Source organism: Salvelinus namaycush, chromosome 2 (assembly GCF_016432855.1).
Source record: "Salvelinus namaycush isolate Seneca chromosome 2, SaNama_1.0, whole genome shotgun sequence".
Classification (NCBI taxonomy): Eukaryota; Metazoa; Chordata; class Actinopteri; order Salmoniformes; family Salmonidae; genus Salvelinus; species Salvelinus namaycush.
The window spans coordinates 74,010,303-74,034,302 of record NC_052308.1 but is presented as its reverse complement, the minus strand read 5'-3'; the positions used below and the strand labels follow the sequence as shown (position 1 = coordinate 74,034,302).

The 24,000-nt window shown below is 46.5% G+C and overlaps 1 protein-coding gene across 1 annotated transcript in view; it reads right to left on the bottom strand.

Moving 5' to 3' along the window:
- Nucleotides 1–24,000, bottom strand: part of LOC120018245 (polycystin-1-like) — a 70,376-nt gene that overhangs the window by 27,703 nt on the left and 18,673 nt on the right. The window contains exons 10-22 of the mRNA XM_038961338.1: nt 22,775–22,991; nt 22,469–22,628; nt 19,339–19,491; nt 18,255–18,399; nt 17,464–17,781; nt 16,485–16,567; nt 16,004–16,060; nt 15,623–15,875; nt 14,618–14,786; nt 12,271–12,355; nt 10,887–11,066; nt 6,918–7,110; nt 2,857–3,027 (exon numbers count right to left, since the gene is read on the bottom strand). Coding sequence (XP_038817266.1) covers nt 2,857–3,027; nt 6,918–7,110; nt 10,887–11,066; nt 12,271–12,355; nt 14,618–14,786; nt 15,623–15,875; nt 16,004–16,060; nt 16,485–16,567; nt 17,464–17,781; nt 18,255–18,399; nt 19,339–19,491; nt 22,469–22,628; nt 22,775–22,991 — 2,184 coding nt within the window. The remainder of the gene's footprint in view (nt 1–2,856; nt 3,028–6,917; nt 7,111–10,886; nt 11,067–12,270; nt 12,356–14,617; nt 14,787–15,622; nt 15,876–16,003; nt 16,061–16,484; nt 16,568–17,463; nt 17,782–18,254; nt 18,400–19,338; nt 19,492–22,468; nt 22,629–22,774; nt 22,992–24,000) is intronic.

Genomic DNA, 24,000 nt, shown 5'->3' with positions numbered 1-24,000 from the left:
CAGAGTAAACTGCCTGCTACTCAGGCCCAGATGCTAGGATATGCATAGTATTAGTAGATTTGGATAGAAAACACTCTGAAGTTTCTAAAACTGTTTGAATGGTGTCTGTGAGTATAACAGAACTCATATGGCAGGCAAAAACCTGCCAAAAAATCCAACCAGGAAGTGGGAAATCTGAGGTTTGTAGTTTTTCAACTCTTTGCTTATCCAAGATACAGTGGAAATGGGGTCATATTGCTAGTTAGTTAGCTTGCGTTGATAGTTAGCTTGCGTTCCATTGCATTTCTGAAGACAAAGGAATTCTCCGGTTGGAACATTATTGAAGATTTATGTTAAAAACATCCTAAAGATTGATTCTATACATCGTTTGACATGTTTCTACGGACTGTAACGGAATGAATTTTGATTACTGGGCTAAACGCGCAAACAAAAAGGAGGTATTTGGACATAAATGATGGACTTCATCGAACAAAACAAACATTTATTGTGGAACTGGGATTCCTGGGAGTGCATTCTGATGAAGATCATCAAAGGTAAGTGAATATTTATAATGCTATTTCTGACTTCTGTTGACTACACAACATGGCGGATATCTGTTTGGGTTGTGTTGGTCTCTGAGCGCTGTACTCAGATTATTGCATGGTGTGCTTTTTCCGTAAAGTTATTTTGAAATCTGACACAGCGGTTGCATTAAGGAGAAGTGGATCTAAAATTCCATGTATAACAGTTGTATCTTTTAGCAATGTTTATTATGAGTATTTCTGTAAATTGATGTGGCTCTCTGCAAAATCACCGGATGTTTTGGAACTACTGAACATAATGCGCCAATGTAAACTCAGATTTTTGGATATAAATATGAACTTTACCGAACAAAACATACATGTATTGTGTAACATGAAGTCCTATGAGTGTCATCTGATGAAGATCATCAAAGGTTAGCGATTAATTTTATCTCTATTTCTGCTTTTTGTGACTCCTCTCTTTTGCTGGAAAAATGGCTGTGTTTTTCTGTGACTTGGCTCTGACCTAACATAATCGTTTGGTGTGCTTTCGTCGTAAAGCCTTTTTGAAATCGGACACTGTGGCTGGATTTACAACAAGTGTAACTTTAAAATGGTGTATAATACTTGCATGTTTGAGGAATTTTAATTATGGGATTTCTGTTGTTTTGAATTTGGAGCCCTGCAGTTTCACTGGCTGTTGACGAGGTGGGACGCTACCGTCCCACATACCCTAGAGAGGTTAAAGGAGTAGGTGAACATTTTTGTCTCATCTGTGATATTTTGGTTAAAATACTCAGGTCACAAAAAATGTAATGAAACAATGTACCACATTCAGTGCTTCATTTGTAAACCGGGAGGTGCCGCAACAAAACGTGAGTGGTAGAGGGGGGTGACCTGGGGAGCTCTGAGGTTCCTGTAAATGTTTATAATAAACCATTATGTATGCATATCATCTATTTCGCGTCGTGGCATAGAGCAGTAGAGGAGAGGCATCTACTCTAAATTATAGTCCTAGAAATGCTTTCCACTTTCACTGACTCACCTAATGATGAGCAGATCACTCACCTAATGATGAGCAGATCACTCACCTAATGATGAGCAGATCACTCACCGGTGATGGCCGATGCGTTCGTGCCAAAAACCTCTCTCTCTCTTTACTATGTAAAACAATATTTAGTAGTTGATCAAATATTTAGCCGGCCTACATCAGACAGATTAGAGTCTTCTGTTTTCTGCAGGAGACATTTGCTTTCCAACCTGTGTTTTCCTGCGATTTGTATTTGAAATGTTGTGAAAGGACTGTTTTGTCTGCATGCTGTCGATCACTGACCGATTTGCAGAACATTCCTGACTGTAGGCCTTGTTATTGGGCTACACACAATCCACAGCCAGGCAGTTTTTAAAAGAAGCTATTGATCCTCTGTGGCTAAATGATAGGCCTTCTCATGGTGTAGTAGGACATTCTGAATGATTTCATTTCTTTCTGAACAGACAGCAGTAATTCTGTAACTAAATAAATGATGAAGTGCAACGCTGGAGAGACGGGAGTTGCAGGCTCAAGTCTATCAGAACAGAGAGAGAGGGAGAGAACACAGAAAGTGAATCTCATTCTAGTTCTGTGAGAGATACAGGCTTGCTACTCACACAGCCATGGCCACGTGTTGGTCTCAAACAGGTTACAATGTTACGCAACTCGAATCCAACCAGAATCAACTGTTAGAATATCAGACCCAAGCTGTAAGTCTACTTTTTCACACTACGTTTTTATTTTTTATTTTTTTACAAATGAACGAAGAGGCAAGAACTTTGATCGCTGTTATTCAAATTTTTACATTGCAGAAAGTAACTGTGTTTCATGCCAGGAGAGGAACTGGATCCGGTCAAATAGGTTCTGGAACAAAACAGTCAGGAACTAACTGATCACATGACTTCTTACTGGTAATACATTAGAACTAACTGACCACATGACTTCTTACTAGTAATACATTAGAATTAACTGACCACATGACTTCTTACTGGTAATACATTAGAACTAACTGACCACATTACTTCTTACTGGTAATACATTAGAACTAACTGACCATACTAATAATAGGAATAATGATAATAATATGAATAATAATATGAATAATAATATGAATAATAATAATACTAATAATATGAATAATAATATGAATAATAATATGAATATGCATAATGATAATAATAATATGAATAATAATAAGAATAATGATAATATGAATAATAATAATATTACATTGTTCAAAAATCCAAAATGCCTGCATATGTGTGTGTGTGAGTGTGTGTGTGTGTTAGTGTGTGTGTTAGTGTGTGTGTTAGTGTGTCCTCCTACCCTTGTTGTCGTGCCAGACGCGGATCTTCCAGACGCTGCCCAGGCTAGTTTCCGTGGCGATGTGGAAGATGTCCAGTCCGTTACGTGCGAAGGCCCCGGGGCTGTCCAGGTGGCGATGCCCGCTACGCCCCTCACAGCCATACACACTGATGCCTACATGTGCTGACGTGCCTAGCAGACAGGGGGAGGAGTTAGATATACACATCATATAATAACTAGAAACTTCTTGGAGACAGGGGATGGATGGGTATGTACTGTCGTCTTGGAGACAGGTGATGGATGGGTATGTACTGTCGTCTTGGAGACAGGTGATGGATGGGTATGTACTGTCGTCTTGGTGATGGATGGGCATGTACTGTCGTCTTGGAGACAGGTGATGGATGGGTATGTACTGTTGTCTTGGAGACAGGTGATGGATGGGTATGTACTGTCGTCTTGGAGACAGGTGATGGATGGGTATGTACTGTAGTCTTGGAGACAGGTGATGGATGGGTATGTACTGTAGTCTTGGAGACAGGTGATGGATGGGTATGTACTGTCGTCTTGGAGACAGGTGATGGATGGGTATGTACTGTCGTCTTGGAGACAGGTGATGGATGGGTATGTACTGTAGTCTTGGAGACAGGTGATGGATGGGTATGTACTGTAGTCTTGGAGACAGGTGATGGATGGGTATGTACTGTCGTCTTGGAGACAGGTGATGGATGGGTATGTACTGTCGTCTTGGAGACAGGTGATGGATGGGTATGTACTGTCGTCTTGGAGACAGGTGATGGATGGGTATGTACTGTAGTCTTGGAGACAGGTGATGGATGGGTATGTACTGTCGTCTTGGAAACAGGTGATGGATGGGTATGTACTGTCGTCTTGGAGACAGGTGATGGATGGGTATGTACTGTCGTCTTGGAGACAGGTGATGGATGGGTATGTACTGTAGTCTTGGAGACAGGTGATGGATGGGTATGTACTGTAGTCTTGGAGACAGGTGATGGATGGGTATGTACTGTCGTCTTGGAGACAGGTGATGGATGGGTATGTACTGTCGTCTTGGAGACAGGTGATGGATGGGTATGTACTGTAGTCTTGGAGACAGGTGATGGATGGGTATGTACTGTAGTCTTGGAGACAGGTGATGGATGGGTATGTACTGTCGTCTTGGAGACAGGTGATGGATGGGTATGTACTGTCGTCTTGGAGACAGGTGATGGATGGGTATGTACTGTCGTCTTGGAGACAGGTGATGGATGGGTATGTACTGTAGTCTTGGAGACAGGTGATGGATGGGTATGTACTGTCGTCTTGGAAACAGGTGATGGATGGGTATGTACTGTCGTCTTGGAGACAGGTGATGGATGGGTATGTACTGTCGTCTTGGAGACAGGTGATGGATGGGTATGTACTGTCATCTTGGAGACAGGTGATGGATGGGTATGTACTGTAGTCTTGGAGACAGGTGATGGATGGGTATGTACTGTAGTCTTGGAGACAGGTGATGGATGGGTATGTACTGTAGTCTTGGAGACAGTTGATGGATGGGTATGTACTGTAGTCTTGGAGACAGGTGATGGATGGGTATGTACTGTCATCTTGGAGACAGGTGATGGATGGGTATGTACTGTCGTCTTGGAGACAGGTGATGGATGGGTATGTACTGTCGTCTTGGAGACAGGTGATGGATGGGTATGTACTGTCGTCTTGGAGACAGGTGATGGATGGGTATGTACTGTCGTCTTGGAGACATGTGATGGATGGGTATGTACTGTCGTCTTGGAGACAGGTGATGGATGGGTATGTACTGTCGTCTTGGAGACAGGTGATGGATGGGTATGTACTGTAGTCTTGGAGACAGGTGATGGATGGGTATGTACTGTCGTCTTGGAGACAGGTGATGGATGGGTATGTACTGTCGTCTTGGAGACAGGTGATGGATGATATGTACTGTAGTCTTGGAGACAGGCGGTGGATGGGTATGTACTGTAGTCTTGGAGACAGGCGATGGATGGGTATGTACTGTCGTCTTGGAGACAGGTGATGGATGGGTATGTACTGTAGTCTTGGAGACAGGTGATGGATGGGTATGTACTGTAGTCTTGGAGACAGGTGATGGATGGGTATGTACTGTAGTCTTGGAGACAGGTGATGGATGGGTATGTACTGTCGTCTTGGAGACAGGTGATGGATGGGTATGTACTGTAGTCTTGGAGACATGTGATGGATGGGTATGTACTGTCGTCTTGGAGACAGGTGATGGATGGGTATGTACTGTAGTCTTGGAGACAGGTGATGGATGGGTATGTACTGTCGTCTTGGAGACATGTGATGGATGGGTATGTACTGTCGTCTTGGAGACAGGTGATGGATGGGTATGTACTGTCGTCTTGGAGACATGTGATGGATGGGTATGTACTGTAGTCTTGGAGACAGGTGATGGATGGGTATGTACTGTAGTCTTGGAGACAGGTGATGGATGGGTATGTACTGTCGTCTTGGAGACAGGTGATGGATGATATGTACTGTAGTCTTGGAGACAGGCGGTGGATGGGTATGTACTGTAGTCTTGGAGACAGGTGATGGATGGGTATGTACTGTAGTCTTGGAGACAGGTGATGGATGGGTATGTACTGTAGTCTTGGAGACAGGTGATGGATGGGTATGTACTGTCGTCTTGGAGACAGGTGATGGATGATATGTACTGTAGTCTTGGAGACAGGCGGTGGATGGGTATGTACTGTCGTCTTGGAGACAGGTGATGGATGGGTATGTACTGTAGTCTTGGAGACATGTGATGGATGGGTATGTACTGTCGTCTTGGAGACAGGTGATGGATGGGTATGTACTGTAGTCTTGGAGACAGGTGATGGATGGGTATGTACTGTCGTCTTGGAGACAGGTGATGGATGGGTATGTACTGTCGTCTTGGAGACAGGTGATGGATGGGTATGTACTGTCGTCTTGGAGACAGGTGATGGATGGGCATGTACTGTCGTCTTGGAGACAGGTGATGGATGGGTATGTACTGTCGTCTTGGAGACAGGTGATAGATGGGTATGTACTGTCGTCTTGGAGACAGGTGATAGATGGGTATGTACTGTCGTCTTGGAGACAGGTGATGGATGGGTATGTACTGTCGTCTTGGAGACAGGTGATGGATGGGTATGTACTGTCGTCTTGGAGACAGGTGATGGATGGGTATGTACTGTCGTCTTGGAGACAGGTGATGGATGGGTATGTACTGTCGTCTTGGAGACAGGTGATGGATGGGTATGTACTGTCGCCTTGGAGACAGGTGATGGATGGGTATGTACTGTAGTCTTGGAGACAGGTGATGGATGGGTATGTACTGTCGTCTTGGAGACAGGTGATGGATGGGTATGTACTGTAGTCTTGGAGACAGGTGATGGATGGGTATGTACTGTCGTCTTGGAAACCTTTCATTATGTTCCCTTGATCTTTGGGGATTCTGAGGGTTGTAGGCTGAGGGTTGCATTCTGAGGGTTGCAGTCTGAGGGGGTTACTGTCTGAGGGGGTTGCTGTCTGAGGGGGTTGCTGTCTGAGGGGGTTGCAGTCTGAGGGTTGCAGTCTGAGGGTTGCTGTCTGAGGGGGTTGCAGTCTGAGGGTTGCAGTCTGAGGGGGTTACTGTCTGAGGGGGTTACTGTCTGAGGGGGTTGCTGTCTGAGGGGGTTGCTGTCTGAGGGGGTTGCAGTCTGAGGGTTGCAGTCTGAGGGTTGCTGTCTGAGGGAGTTGCTGTCTGAGGGGGTTGCTGTCTGAGGGGGTTGCTGTCTGAGGGGGTTGCTGTCTGAGGGCTGCAGTCTGAGGGGGTTGCTGTCTGAGGGGGTTGCTGTCTGAGGGGGTTGCAGTCTGAGGGCTGCAGTCTGAGGGTTGCAGACTGAGGGGTTGCTGTCTGTCTCCCAACAATGGATCCGTGGGCATGACTTGAGTATTTGTGCAAATCTTCCTTTGATGGCAATTATGTGATATGTTTCTGCCCTTTGTGAATAAAAGTCTAATTGATTAAAAGTCTGATTTCTTTCCATTTGAATCCGTAACCTTTGCCTTCTCACCTGCCCCGCGGCTGAAGCCGGTCTTGACCTGCACCTCGTACTTGAATGTTCCGTCGTGTCCACAGAGCGGCACCGTCCCCGCCCTCCTCAGGTCCAGCTGGTCAAGTTTATGTAAGATGGCCGCCGCCACGGCGTAACACAGCAACCCCACCACACACGTCAACAACACCACGAGGCTGGGACCCCCCCGCTCCTAAAGGACGAGAGGAGAGAAGAGTGTGAGAAAATGTGTGTGTGTGAAAGTCAGCTGATTTCACAGTATGGCATCGTAACATTACAGTGTGTTTCCTCAGGCGGTTGGCTTGGATCAGATGTGTATTACTAGGTGTGTCAAAATAAATCACATTTTATTGGTCACATACACATGGTTAGCAGATGTTAAGGCGAGTGTAGTGAAATGCTTGTGCTTCTGGTTCTGACCATGCAGTAATATCTAACAAGTAATCTAACAATTCCACAACAACTACCTAATACACACAAATCTAAAGTGATGGAATAAGAATATGTACATGTAGCGGCAAAGGCAAGATGCAATAGATGGTATAAAATGAGATGAGTAATGTAAGATATGTAAACATTACTAAAGTGGCATTATTTAAAGTGACTAGTGATCCATTTATTAAAGTGGCCAATGATTTGAGTCTGTATGTTGGCAGCAGCCTCTCTGTGTTAGTGATGGCTGTTTAACAGTCTGATGGCCTTGAGATAGAAGCTGTTTTCAGTCTCTCGGTCCCAGCTTTGATGCACCAATACTGACCTCGCCTTCTGGATGGTAGCGGGGTGAACAGGCAGTGGCTCGGTGGTTGTTGTCCTTGATGATCTTTTTGCCCTTCCTGTGACATCGGGTGGTGTAGGTCTCCTGGAGGGCAGGTAGTTTGCCCCCGGTGATGCGTTGTGCAGACCTCACTACCCTCTGGAGAGCCTTGCGGTTGTGGGCGGTGCAGTTGCCGTACCAGGCGGTGATACAGCCTGACAGGATGCTCTCAAATTGTAAAAGTTTGAGGGTTTTAGGTGACAAGCCAAATTTCTTCAGCCTCCTGAGGTTGAAGAAGCGCTGTTGCGCCTTCTTCACCACACTGTCTGTGTGGGTGGACCATTTCAGATCGTCAGTGATGTGTACGCCGAGGAACTTGAAGCTTTCCACCTTCGCCACTGCGGTCCTGTTGATGTGCATAGGGGGGTGCTCCCTCTGCTGTTTCCTGAAGTCCACGATCATCTCCTTTGTTTTGTTGACGTTGAGTGAGAGGTTATTTTCCTGACACCACACTCCGAGGGCCCTCACCTCCTCCCTGTAGGCCGTCTCGTCATCGTTGGTAATCAAGCCTACCGCTGTACTGTCGTCTGCCAACCCTGATGATTGAGTTGGAGGCGTGAATGGCCACGCAGTCATGGGTGAACAGGGAGTACAGGAAAGGACTGAGAACACACCCTTGTGGGGCCCCAGGGTTGAGGATCAGCGGGGTGGAGATGTTTCCAACCCTCACCACCTGGGGGCATCCCGTCAGAAAGTCCAGGACCCAGTTGCATAGGGCGGGGTTGAGACCCAGGACCTCAAGCTTAATGATAAGCTCGGAGGGTACTATGGTGTTGAATGCTGAGCTGTAGTCAATGAACAGCATTCTTACATAGGTATTCCTCTTGTCCAGATGGGATAGGGCAGTGTGCAGTGTGATGGCAATTGCATTGTCTGTGGACCTGTTGGGGTGGTAAGCAAACTGAAGTGGGTCTAGAGTGGCAGGTAAGGTTGTGGTGATATGATCCTTGACTAGCCTCTCAAAGCACTTCATGATGACAAAAGTGAGTGCTATAGTAGTCATTTAGTTCAGTTATCTTTGCCTTCTTGGGTACAGGAACAATGGTGGCCATCTTGAAGCATGTGGGGAAAGCAGACTGGGAGAGATTGAATATGTCTGTAAACACATCAGCCAGCTGGTCTGGGCATGCTCTGAGGGATGCCGTCTGGGCCAGTAGCCTTGGGAGGGTTAACACGTTTAAATGTCTTACTCACATCAGCTACGGAGAAGGAGAGGGAGGGCCTGCAGTCCTTGGTAGCGGGTCGCATCGGTGGCAATGTATTATCCTCAAAGCGGGCAAAAAAGGTGTTTAGTTTGTCTGGAAGCAAGACGTCGGTGTCCGTGACGTGGCTGGTTTTCTTTTTGTAGTCCGTAATTGCCTGTAGACCCTGCCACATACATCTAGTGTCTGAGCCGTTGAATTGCAACTCCACTTTGTCCCTATACCGACATATCGTTTGCTTGATTGCCTTGCGGTAGGGAATAACTACACTGTTTGTATTCGGCCATATTCTCAGTCATCTTTCCATGGTTAAATGCGGTGGGTCGCGCTTTCAGTTTTGCGCAACTTCCGCCATCTATTCACAGTTTCTGGTTAGGGAAGGTTTTGATAGTCACAGTGGGTACAACATCTCCTATGCACTTCCTTATAAACTCACTCACCGAATCAGCGTATAAATCGATGATATTCCCTGAGGCTGCCAGGAACATTTCCCAGTCCGCGTGATCAAAACAATCTTGAAACGTGGATTCTGATTGGTCAGACCAGCCAGCGTTGAATGGTTCTTGTCATGGGTGCATCCTGTTTGAGTTTCTGCCTATAGGACAGTAGGAGGAAAATGGAGTCGTGGTCGGATTTGCCGAAGAGAGGGCGGGGGGAGGGCCTTGTATGCATCGCGGAAGTTAAAGTGGCAGTGGTCCAGTGTATTGTGCGAGTGCTACAGTCAATATGCTGATAGATTTAGGTAGCCTTCTTCTCAAATTTGCTTTGTTAAAATCCCCATCTACAATAAATGCAGCCTCAGGATATATGGTTTCCAGCTTACATAGAGTCCAGTGAAGTTCCTTGAGGACAAGAATTCTTTTGGGAGATGATATGGTCGGCATTTGATTGTAAGAAATTCTAGGTCAGGTGGACAAAAGGACTTGAGTTCCTGTATGTTGTTATGATCACACCACAACTCGTTAATCATAAGGCATACACCCCGCCCTTCTTCCCAGAGAGATGTTTATTTCTGTCGGCGCGACGCATGAAGAATCCCAGTGGCTGTACAGACATCAACAACATATCCCGAGAGAGCCATGTTTCCGTGAAACAGAGAATGTTACAATCTCTGATGTCTCTCTGGAAGGCAACCCTTGCTCGAATTTCGTCTACCTTGTGGTCTAGAGCCTAGACACTGGTGAGTAATATACTCCGAAGCGGTGAGAGGCAGCTCCGTCTTCCTCTTCTGCAGCGACGTTGTTTTGGGTCGGCCTCTGGGATCAGATCCGTTGTTTTGGGTCGGCCTCTGGGATCAGATCCGTTGTTTTGGGTCGGCCTCTGGGATCAGATCCGTTGTTTTGGGTCGGCCTCTGGGATCAGATCCGTTGTTTTGGGTCGGCCTCTGGGATCAGATCCGTTGTTTTGGGTCGGCCTCTGGGATCAGATCCGTTGTTTTGGGTCGGCCTCTGGGATTAGATCCAATGTCCTGGGTGGTGAACCGAACAAAGGATCCACTTCAGGAAAGTTGTATTCATGGTCATAATAATGGTAAGTTGACGTCGCTCTGATATCCAATAATTCTTCCCGGCTGAATGTATTAACACTTAAGATTTTCTGGGGTAACAATGTAAGAAATAATACATAAAAAATACTGCATAGTTTTCTAAGTACAAGAAGCGAGGCGACCATCTCTGTCGGCGCCATCTGTGTGTGTATTATCAGGTGTGTGTGTTTATCAGGTGTGTGTGTTTATCAGGTGTATCTCTACTTTTTAAAAACTACCTTTATTTAACTAGGCAAGTCAGTTAAGAACAAATTATTATTTACAACGGCCTACCGGGGAACAGTGGGTTGTTGTTGTTCAGGGCAGAACAACAGATTTTTACCTTGTCAGCTCGGGATTCGATCTAGCAACCTTTCAGTTACTGGCCCAACGCTCTAACCACTAGGCTACCTGCAGCCCCTACTTACAGGCCGTATGAAGGTGACAGCATCAGGTGGAACGAAGAGACTGGCAGCAAAGGCTGTGAGGTGACGGGTGCGGCAGACGGCCCGGCTGGCATTAGTCTCTGCCAGTGGCACCATGCCGTCCGTACGCCACAGCTTGGCGCTCTCGCTGAAGTACTGGCACAGGGACGCAAACACACCCACCTAGAGAAGGGATGGAATGAGTCAGAGAGATATTTAGAAGGGGAGGTCAGGGTTTTCAACGCAGGTCAACACTTGGTTTCCTTCTTAGAGAGCTTGTCAGTGTGTGTCACCACCCTAGACAGAGGAAGGGTTTAACAACAGATTCTATCAAGTACATATACTCACCGGATAGTTTATTAGGTACACCCATCTAGTACCCCCCCCCCCCCACACACCCTTTTGCCTCCAGAACAGCCCAGGTTCTTCGGGTTGTGGATTCTACAAGGTGTCGGGGACGTTCCACAGGGATGCTGGTTCATGCTGACGCGATGGCGTTACACAGTTGCTGCAGATTGGACGGTGGTACATTCATGCTGCCAACATCCCGCTCCATCTCATCCCAGAGATGTTCTATTGGGTTTGGTCAGCAACAACGTTCTGATTGGCTGTGGCGTTCCATCGGTGCTCAGTTAGTATCAAGAGACCTAACGTGAGCCAGGAAAACATTCCCCACACCAGTACACCACCGCCACCAGGCAGGATGGGTCAGTTGTTCAGTGTTGGTGACGGCGTGCCCACTGGAGCCGCTTCTTATTTTTAGCTGATAGGAGTGGAACCCGGTGTGGTCGTCTGCTGTAATAGCCAATCCGGGACAAGGATCGATGAGTTGTGTTTTCCTCGATGCCGTTCTGCACACCACTGTTGTACTGTGTCGTTATTTGTCTGTTTGTGGCACCGAATGTTCGCTGAGCTGTTTTCACCCACAGGACTGCCGCTGACTGGATGTTTTGTGTTTGTCACATCATTCTCGGGAAACCCGAGACTGTCGTGCGTGAGAAGCCCAGGAGGGCGGCCATTTCTGAGACACTGGATCCGGCGTGTCTGGCACCAACCATCAAACCACACAAGTCACTTAGGTCACTAGTTTTGTCCATTGTAACATTCAATGGAACAGTAACTGAATGCCTCGATGCCTGTCTGCCTGCTTTATATAGCAAGCCCTGGACACGTGACTCACTGTCTGTAGGAGCGATCCCTTTTCTCCACTAGACTCACTGTCTGTAGGAGCGATCCATTTTCCTGAACAGGGTGGTGTACCTAATAAACTGTCCTGTAAGTGTATGTATAATGCTTTATAACGTCCTTTATAACGCACTTAAAATGTGTTATGACACTGACTCTAAGCGCCCATGAGTTATATATTTAAGTTTTAACAAACACCCACCTCCAGACGCACTCCCGCGCTGGGGGAGTCAGTGGTACAGCCCGTTGTCACGTTGACATAGTAGTCCAGGGTCGTGTCATGGGACCTGGGCAACCGGAGAAGAGAGAGGGGTGGTTGGTTAGATCTGAGCAAAATGGCTGCCGAAGTTGACATGTATACACAGCATTTACAGTACGAACAAAGTCTCTATTGAAGTGTTTCACTCTCTTGACAAGAGGAAGTTCATCTCATGACTTAACATAAGACATCCAGAGTAGATAGACAGAGAGAGACAGAGAGACGAGAGAGACAGAGAGAGACCACTTAGACAGACTAGAGAGACAGAGAGAGACAGAGAGACCACTTAGACAGACGAGAGAGACAGAGAGAGACCACTTAGACAGACTAGAGAGACAGAGAGAGACAGAGAGACCACTTAGACAGACGAGAGAGACAGAGAGAGACAGAGAGACCACTTAGACAGACTAGAGAGAGACAGAGAGAGACCACTTAGACAGACGAGAGAGACAGAGAGAGACAGAGAGAGACCACTTAGACAGACGAGAGAGCCAGAGAGAGACAGAGAGAGACCGCTTAGACAGACCAGAGAGAGACAGAGAGAGACCGCTTAGACAGACCAGAGAGAGAGAAAGAGAGACAATGAGTGCCTGGATACAGTAACATGTAATATTGATAGTAGGGTCACGACCACTGTTCCCTCCAACTGCTTTCTGCACTGAGCACATTTCAGGTCTGCTGAGAGCAAACTTCAATGTTGTGAAGATTCTGTGCAACTTCTGGCACACGTTTACTGTGATCACTGAGGCTGTACCTGCTTTAAGATACCGTTTACTGTGAACACTGAGGCTGTACCTGCTTTAAGATACCGTTTACTGTGAACACTGAGGCTGTACCCGCTTTAAGATACCGTTTACTGTGAACACTGAGGCTGTACCCGCTTTAAGATACCGTTTACTGTGAACACTGAGGCTGTACCCGCTTTAAGATACCGTTTACTGTGAACACTGAGGCTGTACCCGCTTTAAGATACCGTTTACTGTGAACACTGAGGCTGTACCCGCTTTAAGATACCGTTTACTGTGAACACTGAAGCTGTACCCGCTTTAAGATACCGTTTACTGTGAACACTGAGGCTGTACCCGCTTTAAGATACAGTTTACTGTGAACACTGAGGCTGTACCCGCTTTAATATACCGTTTACTGTGAACACTGAGGCTGTACCCGCTTTAAGATACAGTTTACTGTGAACACTGAGGCTGTACCCGCTTTAAGATACCGTTTACTGTGAACACTGAGGCTGTACCCGCTTTAAGATACAGTTTACTGTGAACACTGAGGCTGTACCCGCTTTAAGATACAGTTTACTGTGAACACTGAGGCTGTACCCGCTTTAAGATACCGTTTACTGTGAACACTGAGGCTGTACCCGCTTTAAGATACCGTTTACTGTGAACACTGAGGCTGTACCCGCTTTAAGATACCGTTTACTGTGAACACTGAGGCTGTACCCGCTTTAAGATACCGTTTTAACAGTGGCCAAGTAGGGTACTGTGGCTATTTGATCATAATGTAGACCTACCAGAGGGGTCTACCATCAAAAACAATGAAGAAAATGCATCCCATAACATTTTAACCTGTTCTGTCATTCAGTCTACAGTAGCAGCCAATGTGTGGTGTTCAATGTAGGCGTACATTCTATGAGACTTGTGATAAAAACATACAGGGCTTAACATTAACCTGTTTATCCACTTGTCCTTCAGACAAGGAGGTGACTGAAAATTTTGTTGTTTGATGTAAGAGACCACTTTATGAAGTAAAATGCAGCATTATTCCCATACCGTTATTACAGAGAATCAGACACATTATGCAACCTTCTGCCTATTGGCTACTTAGCTTATTCAAGCCTGTCTCAAAATACAACACTGCCCCTCAAAGTGAATGGCACAGATCCATATATGGCAATGGCTTATTTGAATATAGGCCTACTGCAGCTCTGATTGGTTATGGCGCACCGGTCTGTATAGAGTACGGCTGAGTAGTGTGTGTCAATGCAATGGAATCCTACTCCGAAGCATTCTGCCTACAACAAAATCTCTTTCACAGTTAGTTTTGCATACTAAGTCTTACATAGTTCAGTTTGTTTCGGTATGTTACATTGAAAGTGGCTAATATTGCGTTGATTCGAGCACAATTCTCACAGGGAAACGTTGTTAGTGTTAACGGGGAAAACTAGAAAGTTGAGTTGAGGTTCTGTCTCGTGCTTCTCTGCGCGGGCTGATATTAATTCTGCATGGCAGTCCATAGAAGGAACATTGACTCATTCCATATCTCCATGGCGACCACTCACTCTGGGGACAGGAAGAAGGTGTACTTCCTGTGGTCCAGGTCCCGCCCCCTGGTCATGCTGAGTGTGATGCGTTTCCTGTCTGTGAAGTTGAACTCGTTGGGCCAGTTGGAGGAGTGGAGGTAGGTCATGATGGAGGGGTCCGCCTCGCGCACCTCTGACCACACCCCGTCTGGAGAGGAGTAGGGGACAGGGGTGAGCTTACCTCCTCTCTGTACATCCCCTAAATACTGCCCCTATACACTATTCAATTCAATACAACTCTATTGATACCCCAAAAATGTAAATTACTTATTTGACTTGATTTGGCAATTGAAAAATACAATTTAGTCCCACATACCCTGCTAACTTACTATAAAGAGGTACACATAAAGCAGGTATTGGTATTATATTGTGATTATATTTATACTGCAATTCTGTTTCTATTGTGATTTGGTTTCTATTGTGTTTCTGTTCCTAATATGATTCTGCTCCTATTGTGATGCTGTTCCTATTGTGATGCTGTTCCTATTGTGATGCTGTTTCTATTGTGATGCTGTTCCTATTGTGATGCTGTTTCTATTGTGATTATATTGTGATGCTGTTGCTATTGTGATGTTGTTCCTATTGTGATTCTGTTCCTATTGTGATGCTGTTCCTATTATGATGCTGTTCCTATTGTGATTCTGTTCCTATTGTGATGCTGTTCCTATTGTGATTATATTGTGATTCTGTTTATATTGATTATATTTCTATTGGGATTCTATTTATATTGTGATTCTATTCCTGTTGTGATTCTATTCCTATTGTGATTCTGTTCCTATTGTGATGCTGTTCCTATTGTGATTATATTGTGATTCTGTTTATATTGATTATATTTCTATTGGGATTCTATTCCTATTGTGATTCTATTCCAATTGTGATTCTGTTTCTGTTGTGATTATATTTATATTGTGATTCTATTCCTATTGTGATTCTATTCCTATTGTGATTCTATTTCTATTGTGATTCTGTTCCTATGATTCTTACCGTCCAGGGTGGTGAAGTTGAGTTGGATGAACAGTCCAGCCTGCTGGTTGGAGTTACCGGCGCTGACCCGTACGATGACAGAGTCACACCGGCTCACGTTAATGGCCCCGGCTAAAGGGACTCCCGTCACCCCTGCCCCATTGCTGTCGGTGGCGCTGCCATTGTTCACGGCAACGGTGATGGCTTGGTTGTCGTCGAGGTCTGAGATTGGGATCTGGGAACCGTTCTCTGCCCGGAACTCCATGGAGGCCACCTAGAGTAGATTAGGATGGATTACAATTAGGATTAGAATAGATTACAAGACATTGATATCAACATCATGAATCCTCGATAATAGAAAAGACATCATACAGACAGTATAAATAAGAAACAAGTCCATACCTCGGTACTGACGGTGTAGTTGGCCACAAAGTTAAAGGGGAACGGATTGGGCTCCACCTGGAGACGGGAGAGATGGGGAGGGAGGGAGGATGGGAGGGAGGGAGGAAGGATGGGAGACATGGGGAGGGAGGATGGGAGGGAGGAAGGGAGAGATGAGGAGGGAGGAAGGATGGGAGGGAGGAAGGATGGGAGAGATGGGAAGGGAGGATGGGAGGGAGGGAGGAAGGGAGAGATGAGGAGGGAGGAAGGATGGGAGAGATGAGGAAGGATGGGAGGGGAGAGATTAAAAAAGGTATGAAGGAATACCCATCTATGATGACTTGATGAATGTGTAGGTACTTTGACGGACAGTCACTCTCACACAAACACCCACACCCACACACACACACACACCCACCCACCCAACCACACACACACACACACACACACACACACACACACACACACACACACACACACACACACACACACACACACTTACCTGGAACATGAGTTGTACCACGCTGGTAGCTGCTCTGCTCAGACTGTTGTTGAAGGCTCTGGGGATGGAGAACCTTCTGCACTCTGGGGAGAACACAGTATAACTTGATTTAATAGAACACAATATCACTTTATTTAATAGAATAACTTTATTTAATAGAACAGAATAACTTTATTTAATAGAACTTAATAGAACAACTTTATTTAATAGAACATAATAACTTTATTTAATAGAACAGAATAACTTTATTTAATAGAATAGAATAGAATAAATGTATTTAATAGAACATATTAACTTTATTTAATAGAATAGAATAACTTTATTTAATAGAACAGAATAGAGTAACTGTATTTAATAGAACAGAACAGAATAACTGTATTTAATAGAACAGAATAACTTTATTTAATAGAACAGAATACTAATAGAAAACATTAGTACATTGTCTGATTTAAGATAAAAAACCGTCTTCAATTCAGTTCTCAACCCTACAAGACAACACAAACACCCCTCCCTTCTCTCCTCTCTCACGACCCCCACACACACACTCACACCCCCCACACACACACTCACACCCCCCACACCCCCTCCCTTCTCTCCTCTCTCACGACCCCCACACACACACTCACGACCCCCACACACACACTCACACCCCACACACACACACACTCACGCCCCCCACCCCCCCCCCCCCCCCCCACACACACTCACCACACACATACTCACAGCACCCACACACACACACCTTACACCCTCCCACACACACACACACCCTCCCTTCTCTCCTCTCTCACAACCCCCCCACACCCCCTCCCTTCTCTCCTCTCTCACGACCCCCACACACACACTCACACCTCCCACACACACACCCCCCACACACACTCACACCCCCCAAACACACTCACACCCCCCACACCCCCTCCCTTCTCTCCTCTCTCACGCCCCCCACTCACACCTTTCCACCTCCACCTCTTACACCTACCCGGTGAGTCATCGTCGTGGTAACAGAACAGTGACTGGGGGTCGGCCCGTTTTCCCGTGGCGGCGATCTCCGTCCCCCGCAGCACCAGTGGTTCCTCGTTAAGGACACGGGAGTGCATCAGGATACGCATCAGCACCGACGACAGATTATAGGCCTTGGCTGCTACGCGCAGGGGGTGGGCCTCGGGGAGGAAGGGGTGGTGAGGCTGGGGAAGGGAGGTGAGGCCCGGCCCGAGGGAGGAGTCCAGGTGGCGGTCGGGGTAGGGGGACCCCAAGAGCTGCTGGGAGGCCGACTGGCTTACCTGATGGATAAGGTCACCTGGAGGGAGGAGGAGAAGAGCGAGGAGGGCGGAAGGGAGAGAGAGGAAGGAGGAGGGAGGGAGAGAGAGGAGGCAGAGGAGAGAGAGGAAGGGAGGAGGAGGAGGGAGGGAGAGGAGAGAGAGAAGGGAGGGAGGGAGAGAGAGGAGGGAGGGAGAGAGAGAGAGGAGGGAGGAGGGAGAGGAGAGAGAGGAGGGAGGAGGAGGAGGAGGGAGGGAGAGGAGAGAGAGGAGGGAGGGAGGGAGAGAGAGGGGAGAGGAGGGAGAGGAGGGAAAGATGAAACATTCTTGGAAAGTAGTCTTAGTGACATTTTCTGAAGAAGATTTGTGGTTATAGTAGTGGAAGAACATTCAACTGTGTGTGTGTGTGTGTGTGTGTGTGTGTGTGTGTGTGTGTGTGTGTGTGTGTGTGTGTGTGTGTGTGTGTGTGTGTGTGTGTGTGTGTGTGTGTGTGTGTGTGTGTGTGTGTACTCACCCATGATGTTGAGGATGTTGTCTGCAATCTCAGTAGGTGTGACTGTTCCCTGCTTGGTGTCAGTCTGCAGTATATCCAACATCAACTCCAGCTTATTCAACGTGCTGTTCTGACATTCCTCACAGATGAACTCACGACTCACCGCCTGACACACACACACACACACACACACACACACACACACACACACACACACACACACACACACACACACACGTCAATACTTTAGTTTCCTAGAACACAAACTTTCCAATACTCAATAACTTTATACCGGATGAGACAGGGGGGAAAACTCCTCTCCCTCCCTCTCACCCCCCCCCCCTCCCTCCCTCCCTCCCTCCCTCCCTCCCTCCCTCCCTTTCACCCTGCCCCTCCCCCCCCCTCCTCTCCCTGCCCCTCCCTCCCTCCCTCTCACCCTGCCCCTCCCTCCCTGCCCGTCCCTCCCTCTCACCCTCCGTCCCATACCTCCCTCCATCTCCCTCTACCCTCCCTCCCTCTCACCCTGCCCCTCTACCCTCCCTCCCTCTCTCCCTGCCCCTCCCTCCCTCCCTGACCCTCTACCCTCCCTCCCTCTCTCCCTGCCCCTCCCTCCCAACCTCCCTCCCTCCCTCTCACCCTGCCCCTCCCTGCCCCTCTACCCTCCCTCCCTCCTTTCTTTCTCCTCTCTTTCCCCTCCTCACCGTGCATTGTGCCAGGGCAGGGTACTTCATAGAGGCCACCTCAGTAGTGGGTGTCTCACCGTGTGTGTGTGTGTATGTGTGTGTATGTGTGTGTGTGTGTCTCACCGTGTGTGTGTGTCTCACCGTGCATTGTGCCAGGGCAGGGTACTTCATAGAGGCCACCTCGGTAGTGTGTGTCTCACTGTGTGTGTGTGTGTGTGTGTGTGTGTGTGTGTGTGTGTGTGTGTGTGTGTGTGTGTGTGTGTGTGTGTGTGTGTGTGTGTCACCGTGTGTGTGTGTCACCGTGTGTGTGTGTGTGTGTGTGTGTCACTGTGCGTGTGTGTGTGTCTCACCGTGTGTGTGTCTCACCGTGTGTCTGTCTCACCAGGTGTGTGTGTGTGTCTCACCAGGTGTGTGTGTCTCACCGTGCATTGTGCCAGGGCAGCGGAGGTCTGCTGGATGTCGTTAACTGTAGTCAGGTCGAGGGCCGTGAGAGCTCTGGTGATGTCACTACGCACGGTGACCCGGTAACTGCGCTCCGCCCTGGATACTATCGGCGACTGACGGGTCTGCTCATACTGGGGGAGGAGAGGGATAAACAGAGCAAATAATGAAAAACACAATATATATCTATTTTTTTTAATTCTGTGATGAGGAGAGAAGAGGGGGAGAGAAGAGAAGGAGAAGGGGGAGGAGAAGAGAAGGAGAAGGGGGAGGAGAAGAGAAGGGGGAGGAGAAGAGAAGGAGAGAAGTAAACGAGAAAAGAGAAAGTAGAAGAGGACACGAGGGGGAGAGAGAGAGAAGAAGAGGGGGAGAGAGCGAGGAGAAGAGGGGGAGAGAGAGAGGAGAAGAGGGGGAGAGAGAGAGGAGAAGAGGGGGAGAGAGAGAGGAGAAGAGGGGGAGAGAGAGAGGAGAAGAGGGGGTGAGAGAGAGGAGAAGAGGGGGAGAGAGAGAGAAGAAGAGGGGGAGAGAGAGAGGAGAAGAGGGGGAGAGAGAGAGGAGAAGAGGGGGAGAGAGAGAGGAGAAGAGGGGGAGAGAGAGAGGAGAAGAGGGGGAGAGAGAGAGAAGAAGAGGGGAGAGAGAGAAGAAGAGGGGAGAGAAAGAGAAGAAGAGGGGAGAGAGAGAGAAGAAGAGGGGGCGAGAGAGAGAAGAAGAGGTGGAGAGAGCGAGGAGAAGAGGGGGAGAGAGAGAGGAGAAGAGGGGGAGAGAGAGAGGAGAAGAGGGGGAGAGAGAGAGGAGAAGGTGGGAGGAGGGAGGAAAGGAGAGGGGTAGTTAACAGGTGGTCGCTATTCATAGACAACACCACCACCACTATCTCTCTCCTGACTGAGGGATTCTGCCTCACTGGCTGACCACATTGACGTCTGCTTGACTGATGGGTACAGGGGGAGAGGACTGTAGGGGGAGAGAGAGAGATAGACAGACATATAGGGGGGAGAGAGATAGACAGCCATATAGGGGAGAGAGAGAGAGATAGACAGACATATAGGGGAGAGAGAGAGAGATAGACAGACATATAGGGGGAGAGAGAGATAGACATATAGGGGAGAGAGAGATAAACAGACATATAGGGGAGAGAGAGAGAGATAGACAGACATATAGGGGAGAGAGAGATAGACATATAGGGGGGAGAGAGATAGACAGACATATAGGGGAGAGAGAGATAGACAGACATATAGGGGGAGAGAGAGAGATAAACAGACATATAGGGGAGAGAGAGATAAACAGACATATAGGGGAGAGAGAGATAGACAGACATATAGGGGAGAGAGAGATAGACAGACATATAGGGGGAGAGAGAGAGATAAACAGACATATAGGGGAGAGAGAGATAGACAGACATATAGGGGGGAGAGAGAGAGATAAACAGACATATAGGGGAGAGAGAGATAGACAGACATATAGGGGGGAGAGAGATAGACAGACATATAGGGGGAGAGAGAGAGATAAACAGACATATAGGGGGAGAGAGAGAGATAAACAGACATATAGGGGAGAGAGAGATAGACAGACATATAGGGGGGAGAGAGAGATAAACAGACATATAGGGGAGAGAGAGATAGACAGACATATAGGGGGGAGAGAGATAGACAGACATATAGGGGGAGAGAGAGAGAGATAAACAGACATATAGGGGGAGAGAGAGAGATAAACAGACATATAGGGGAGAGAGAGATAGACAGACATATAGGGGGGAGAGAGAGATAAACAGACATTTAGGGGAGACAGAGATAGACAGACATATAGGGGAGAGAGAGATAGACAGACAGACATATAGGGGGGAGAGAGATAGACAGACATATAGGGGGAGAGAGAGAGATAAACAGACATATAGGGGGAGAGAGAGAGATAAACAGACATATAGGGGAGAGAGAGATAGACAGACATATAGGGGAGAGAGAGATAGACAGACATATAGGGGGGAGAGAGAGATAAACAGACACATAGGGGAGAGAGAGATAGACAGACATATAGGGGGGAGAGAGAGATAAACAGACATATAGGGGAGAGAGAGATAAACAGACACATAGGGGAGAGAGAGATAGACAGACATATAGGGGGAGAGAGATAGACAGACATATAGGGGAGAGAGAGATAGACAGACATATAGGGGGGAGAGAGATAGACAGACATATAGGGAGAGAGAGAGAGATAAACAGACATATAGGGGAGAGAGAGATAGACAGACATATAGGGGGGAGAGAGAGATAAACAGACATATAGGGGAGAGAGAGATAGACAGACACATAGGGGAGAGAGAGATAGACAGACACATAGGGGAGAGAGAGATAGACAGACATATAGGGGGAGAGAGATAGACAGACATATAGGGGAGAGAGAGATAGACAGACATATAGGGGGGAGAGAGATAGACAGACATATAGGGGGAGAGAGAGAGATAAACAGACATATAGGGGGAGAGAGAGAGATAAACAGACATATAGGGGAGAGAGAGATAGACAGACATATAGGGGAGAGAGAGATAGACAGACATATAGGGGGGAGAGAGAGATAAACAGACACATAGGGGAGAGAGAGATAGACAGACACATAGGGGAGAGAGATAGACAGACATATAGGGGAAAGAGAGAGATAGAGAGACATATAGGGGAGAGAGAGAGAGATAGACAGACATATAGGGGAGAGAGAGAGATAGAGAGACATATAGAGGAGAGAGAGAGATAGAGAGACATATAGGGGAGAGAGAGAGATAAACAGACATATAGGGGAGAGAGAGAGATAGAGAGACATATAGGGGAGAGAGAGAGAGATAGACAGCCATATAGGGGAGAGAGAGATAGACAGACATATAGGGGAGAGAGAGATAGACAGACATATAGGGGGGAGAGAGATAGACATGGATGGATGGAGGGATAGATAGATAGATAGATAGATAGATAGATAGATAGATAGATAGATAGATAGATAGATGGATAGATGGATAGATAGATAGATAGATAGATAGATAGATAGATAGATAGATAGATAGATAGATAGATAGATAGATAGATAGATAGATAGATAGATAGATAGATAGATAGGAGTGTATCTTACCTCATTGAGAACAGTGATCAGGGCCAGGGACAGCTCTCTGACCCTCTGTGAGTCTCCCTGTTTCAGTAGCTGTCTGAGTGTGGTGGAGGTCAGCTCACTGAGCCAGTGGGGCAGGCTGCTGTAGCCTGGAGGACTGTCTGGAAGAACCACCTCCACAGAGCTAGGGACACACACAATAACAAAACACACACACATTGTGAGATAACACACACACACACACACAGACAAACACACATGATAAGAACCCACACACATGCATAAATTCATCTTCACAGTGTGTGCCCAATGCGTCTTAATGGCCCTTACTTGTTGAGAGCGGTGATAGCTGCCCCCTGGTGGTCTTCTACAGTAATGGATGCTGACACCCTGTATCGACCTGATCTGAACCCAGGGGGCAGGAAGGCAGAGTGCTCTGGACTGGTCCCTTTATACACACAGAACTCCTCACAGTGCATGTCACTGCAGCGAGTCACCAACAGGCTATACAGGAGAGGCGTCTCTGATACGCCCAGGTCACTGTAACCTAGAGGAGGGAGAGGAGAGCATTTCACTGAGTCACAGTGTCTGGCACACTCAAGACTTCAGGAGGAGAGACGAGAGAGGAAGGAGGAGAGAAAGATGCCGCGTAGAGTAGAATAGAATAGAGCACAGTAGAAAAGAGTAGAGTAGAGTAGAATATAACAGAATAGAGTACAGTAGAAAACAGTAGAGTAGAGTAGAATAGAATATAGTAGAGTATAGTAGAATAGAGCATAGTATAATATAATATAGTAGAGTATAGTAGAATAGAGTAGAATAGAGTATAGTATAATAAAGTATAGTAGAATAGAGTATTGGAGAATAAAGTATAGTTGAATAGAGTCGAGTATAATAGAATACAGTATAGTAGAATATAGTAGAGTATAGGAGAGTAGAGTATAGTGGAATAGAGTATAGTATAATAGAGTAGAGTACAGAGTATAGGATAATAGAGTAGAGTAGAATAGAGTAGATTATAGTAGAATATATCAGAGTAGAATATAGTAGAGTATAGTAGAATAGAGTAGATTATAGTAGAATATATCAGAGTAGAATATAGTAGAATAGAGTAGAATAGAGCATAGTAGAGTAGAATAGAGTAGATTACAGTAGAATAGAGTATAGGAGAATAGAGTAGAGTAGAATAGAGTAGAATAGAGTAGAATAGAGTAGAATAGAGCATAGGAGAGTATAGTAGAATAGAGTAGATTACAGTAGAATAGAGTATAGGAGAATAGAGTAGAGTAGAATAAAGTAGAGTACATAGTATAGGAGAATAGAGTAGAGTATAGTATAACAAAGTAGATTATAGTAGAATATAGTAGAGTACAATAGAGTAGAATTTAGTAGATTATAGTAGAATATAGAAGAGTACAATAGAGTAGAATTTAGTAGAGTATAGTAGAATATAGTAGAGTACAGAGTATAGGAGAATAGAGTAGAATAGAGTGGAATAGATTAGATTATAGTAGAATATAGTAGATTAGAATATAGTAGAGTAGAATATAGTAGAA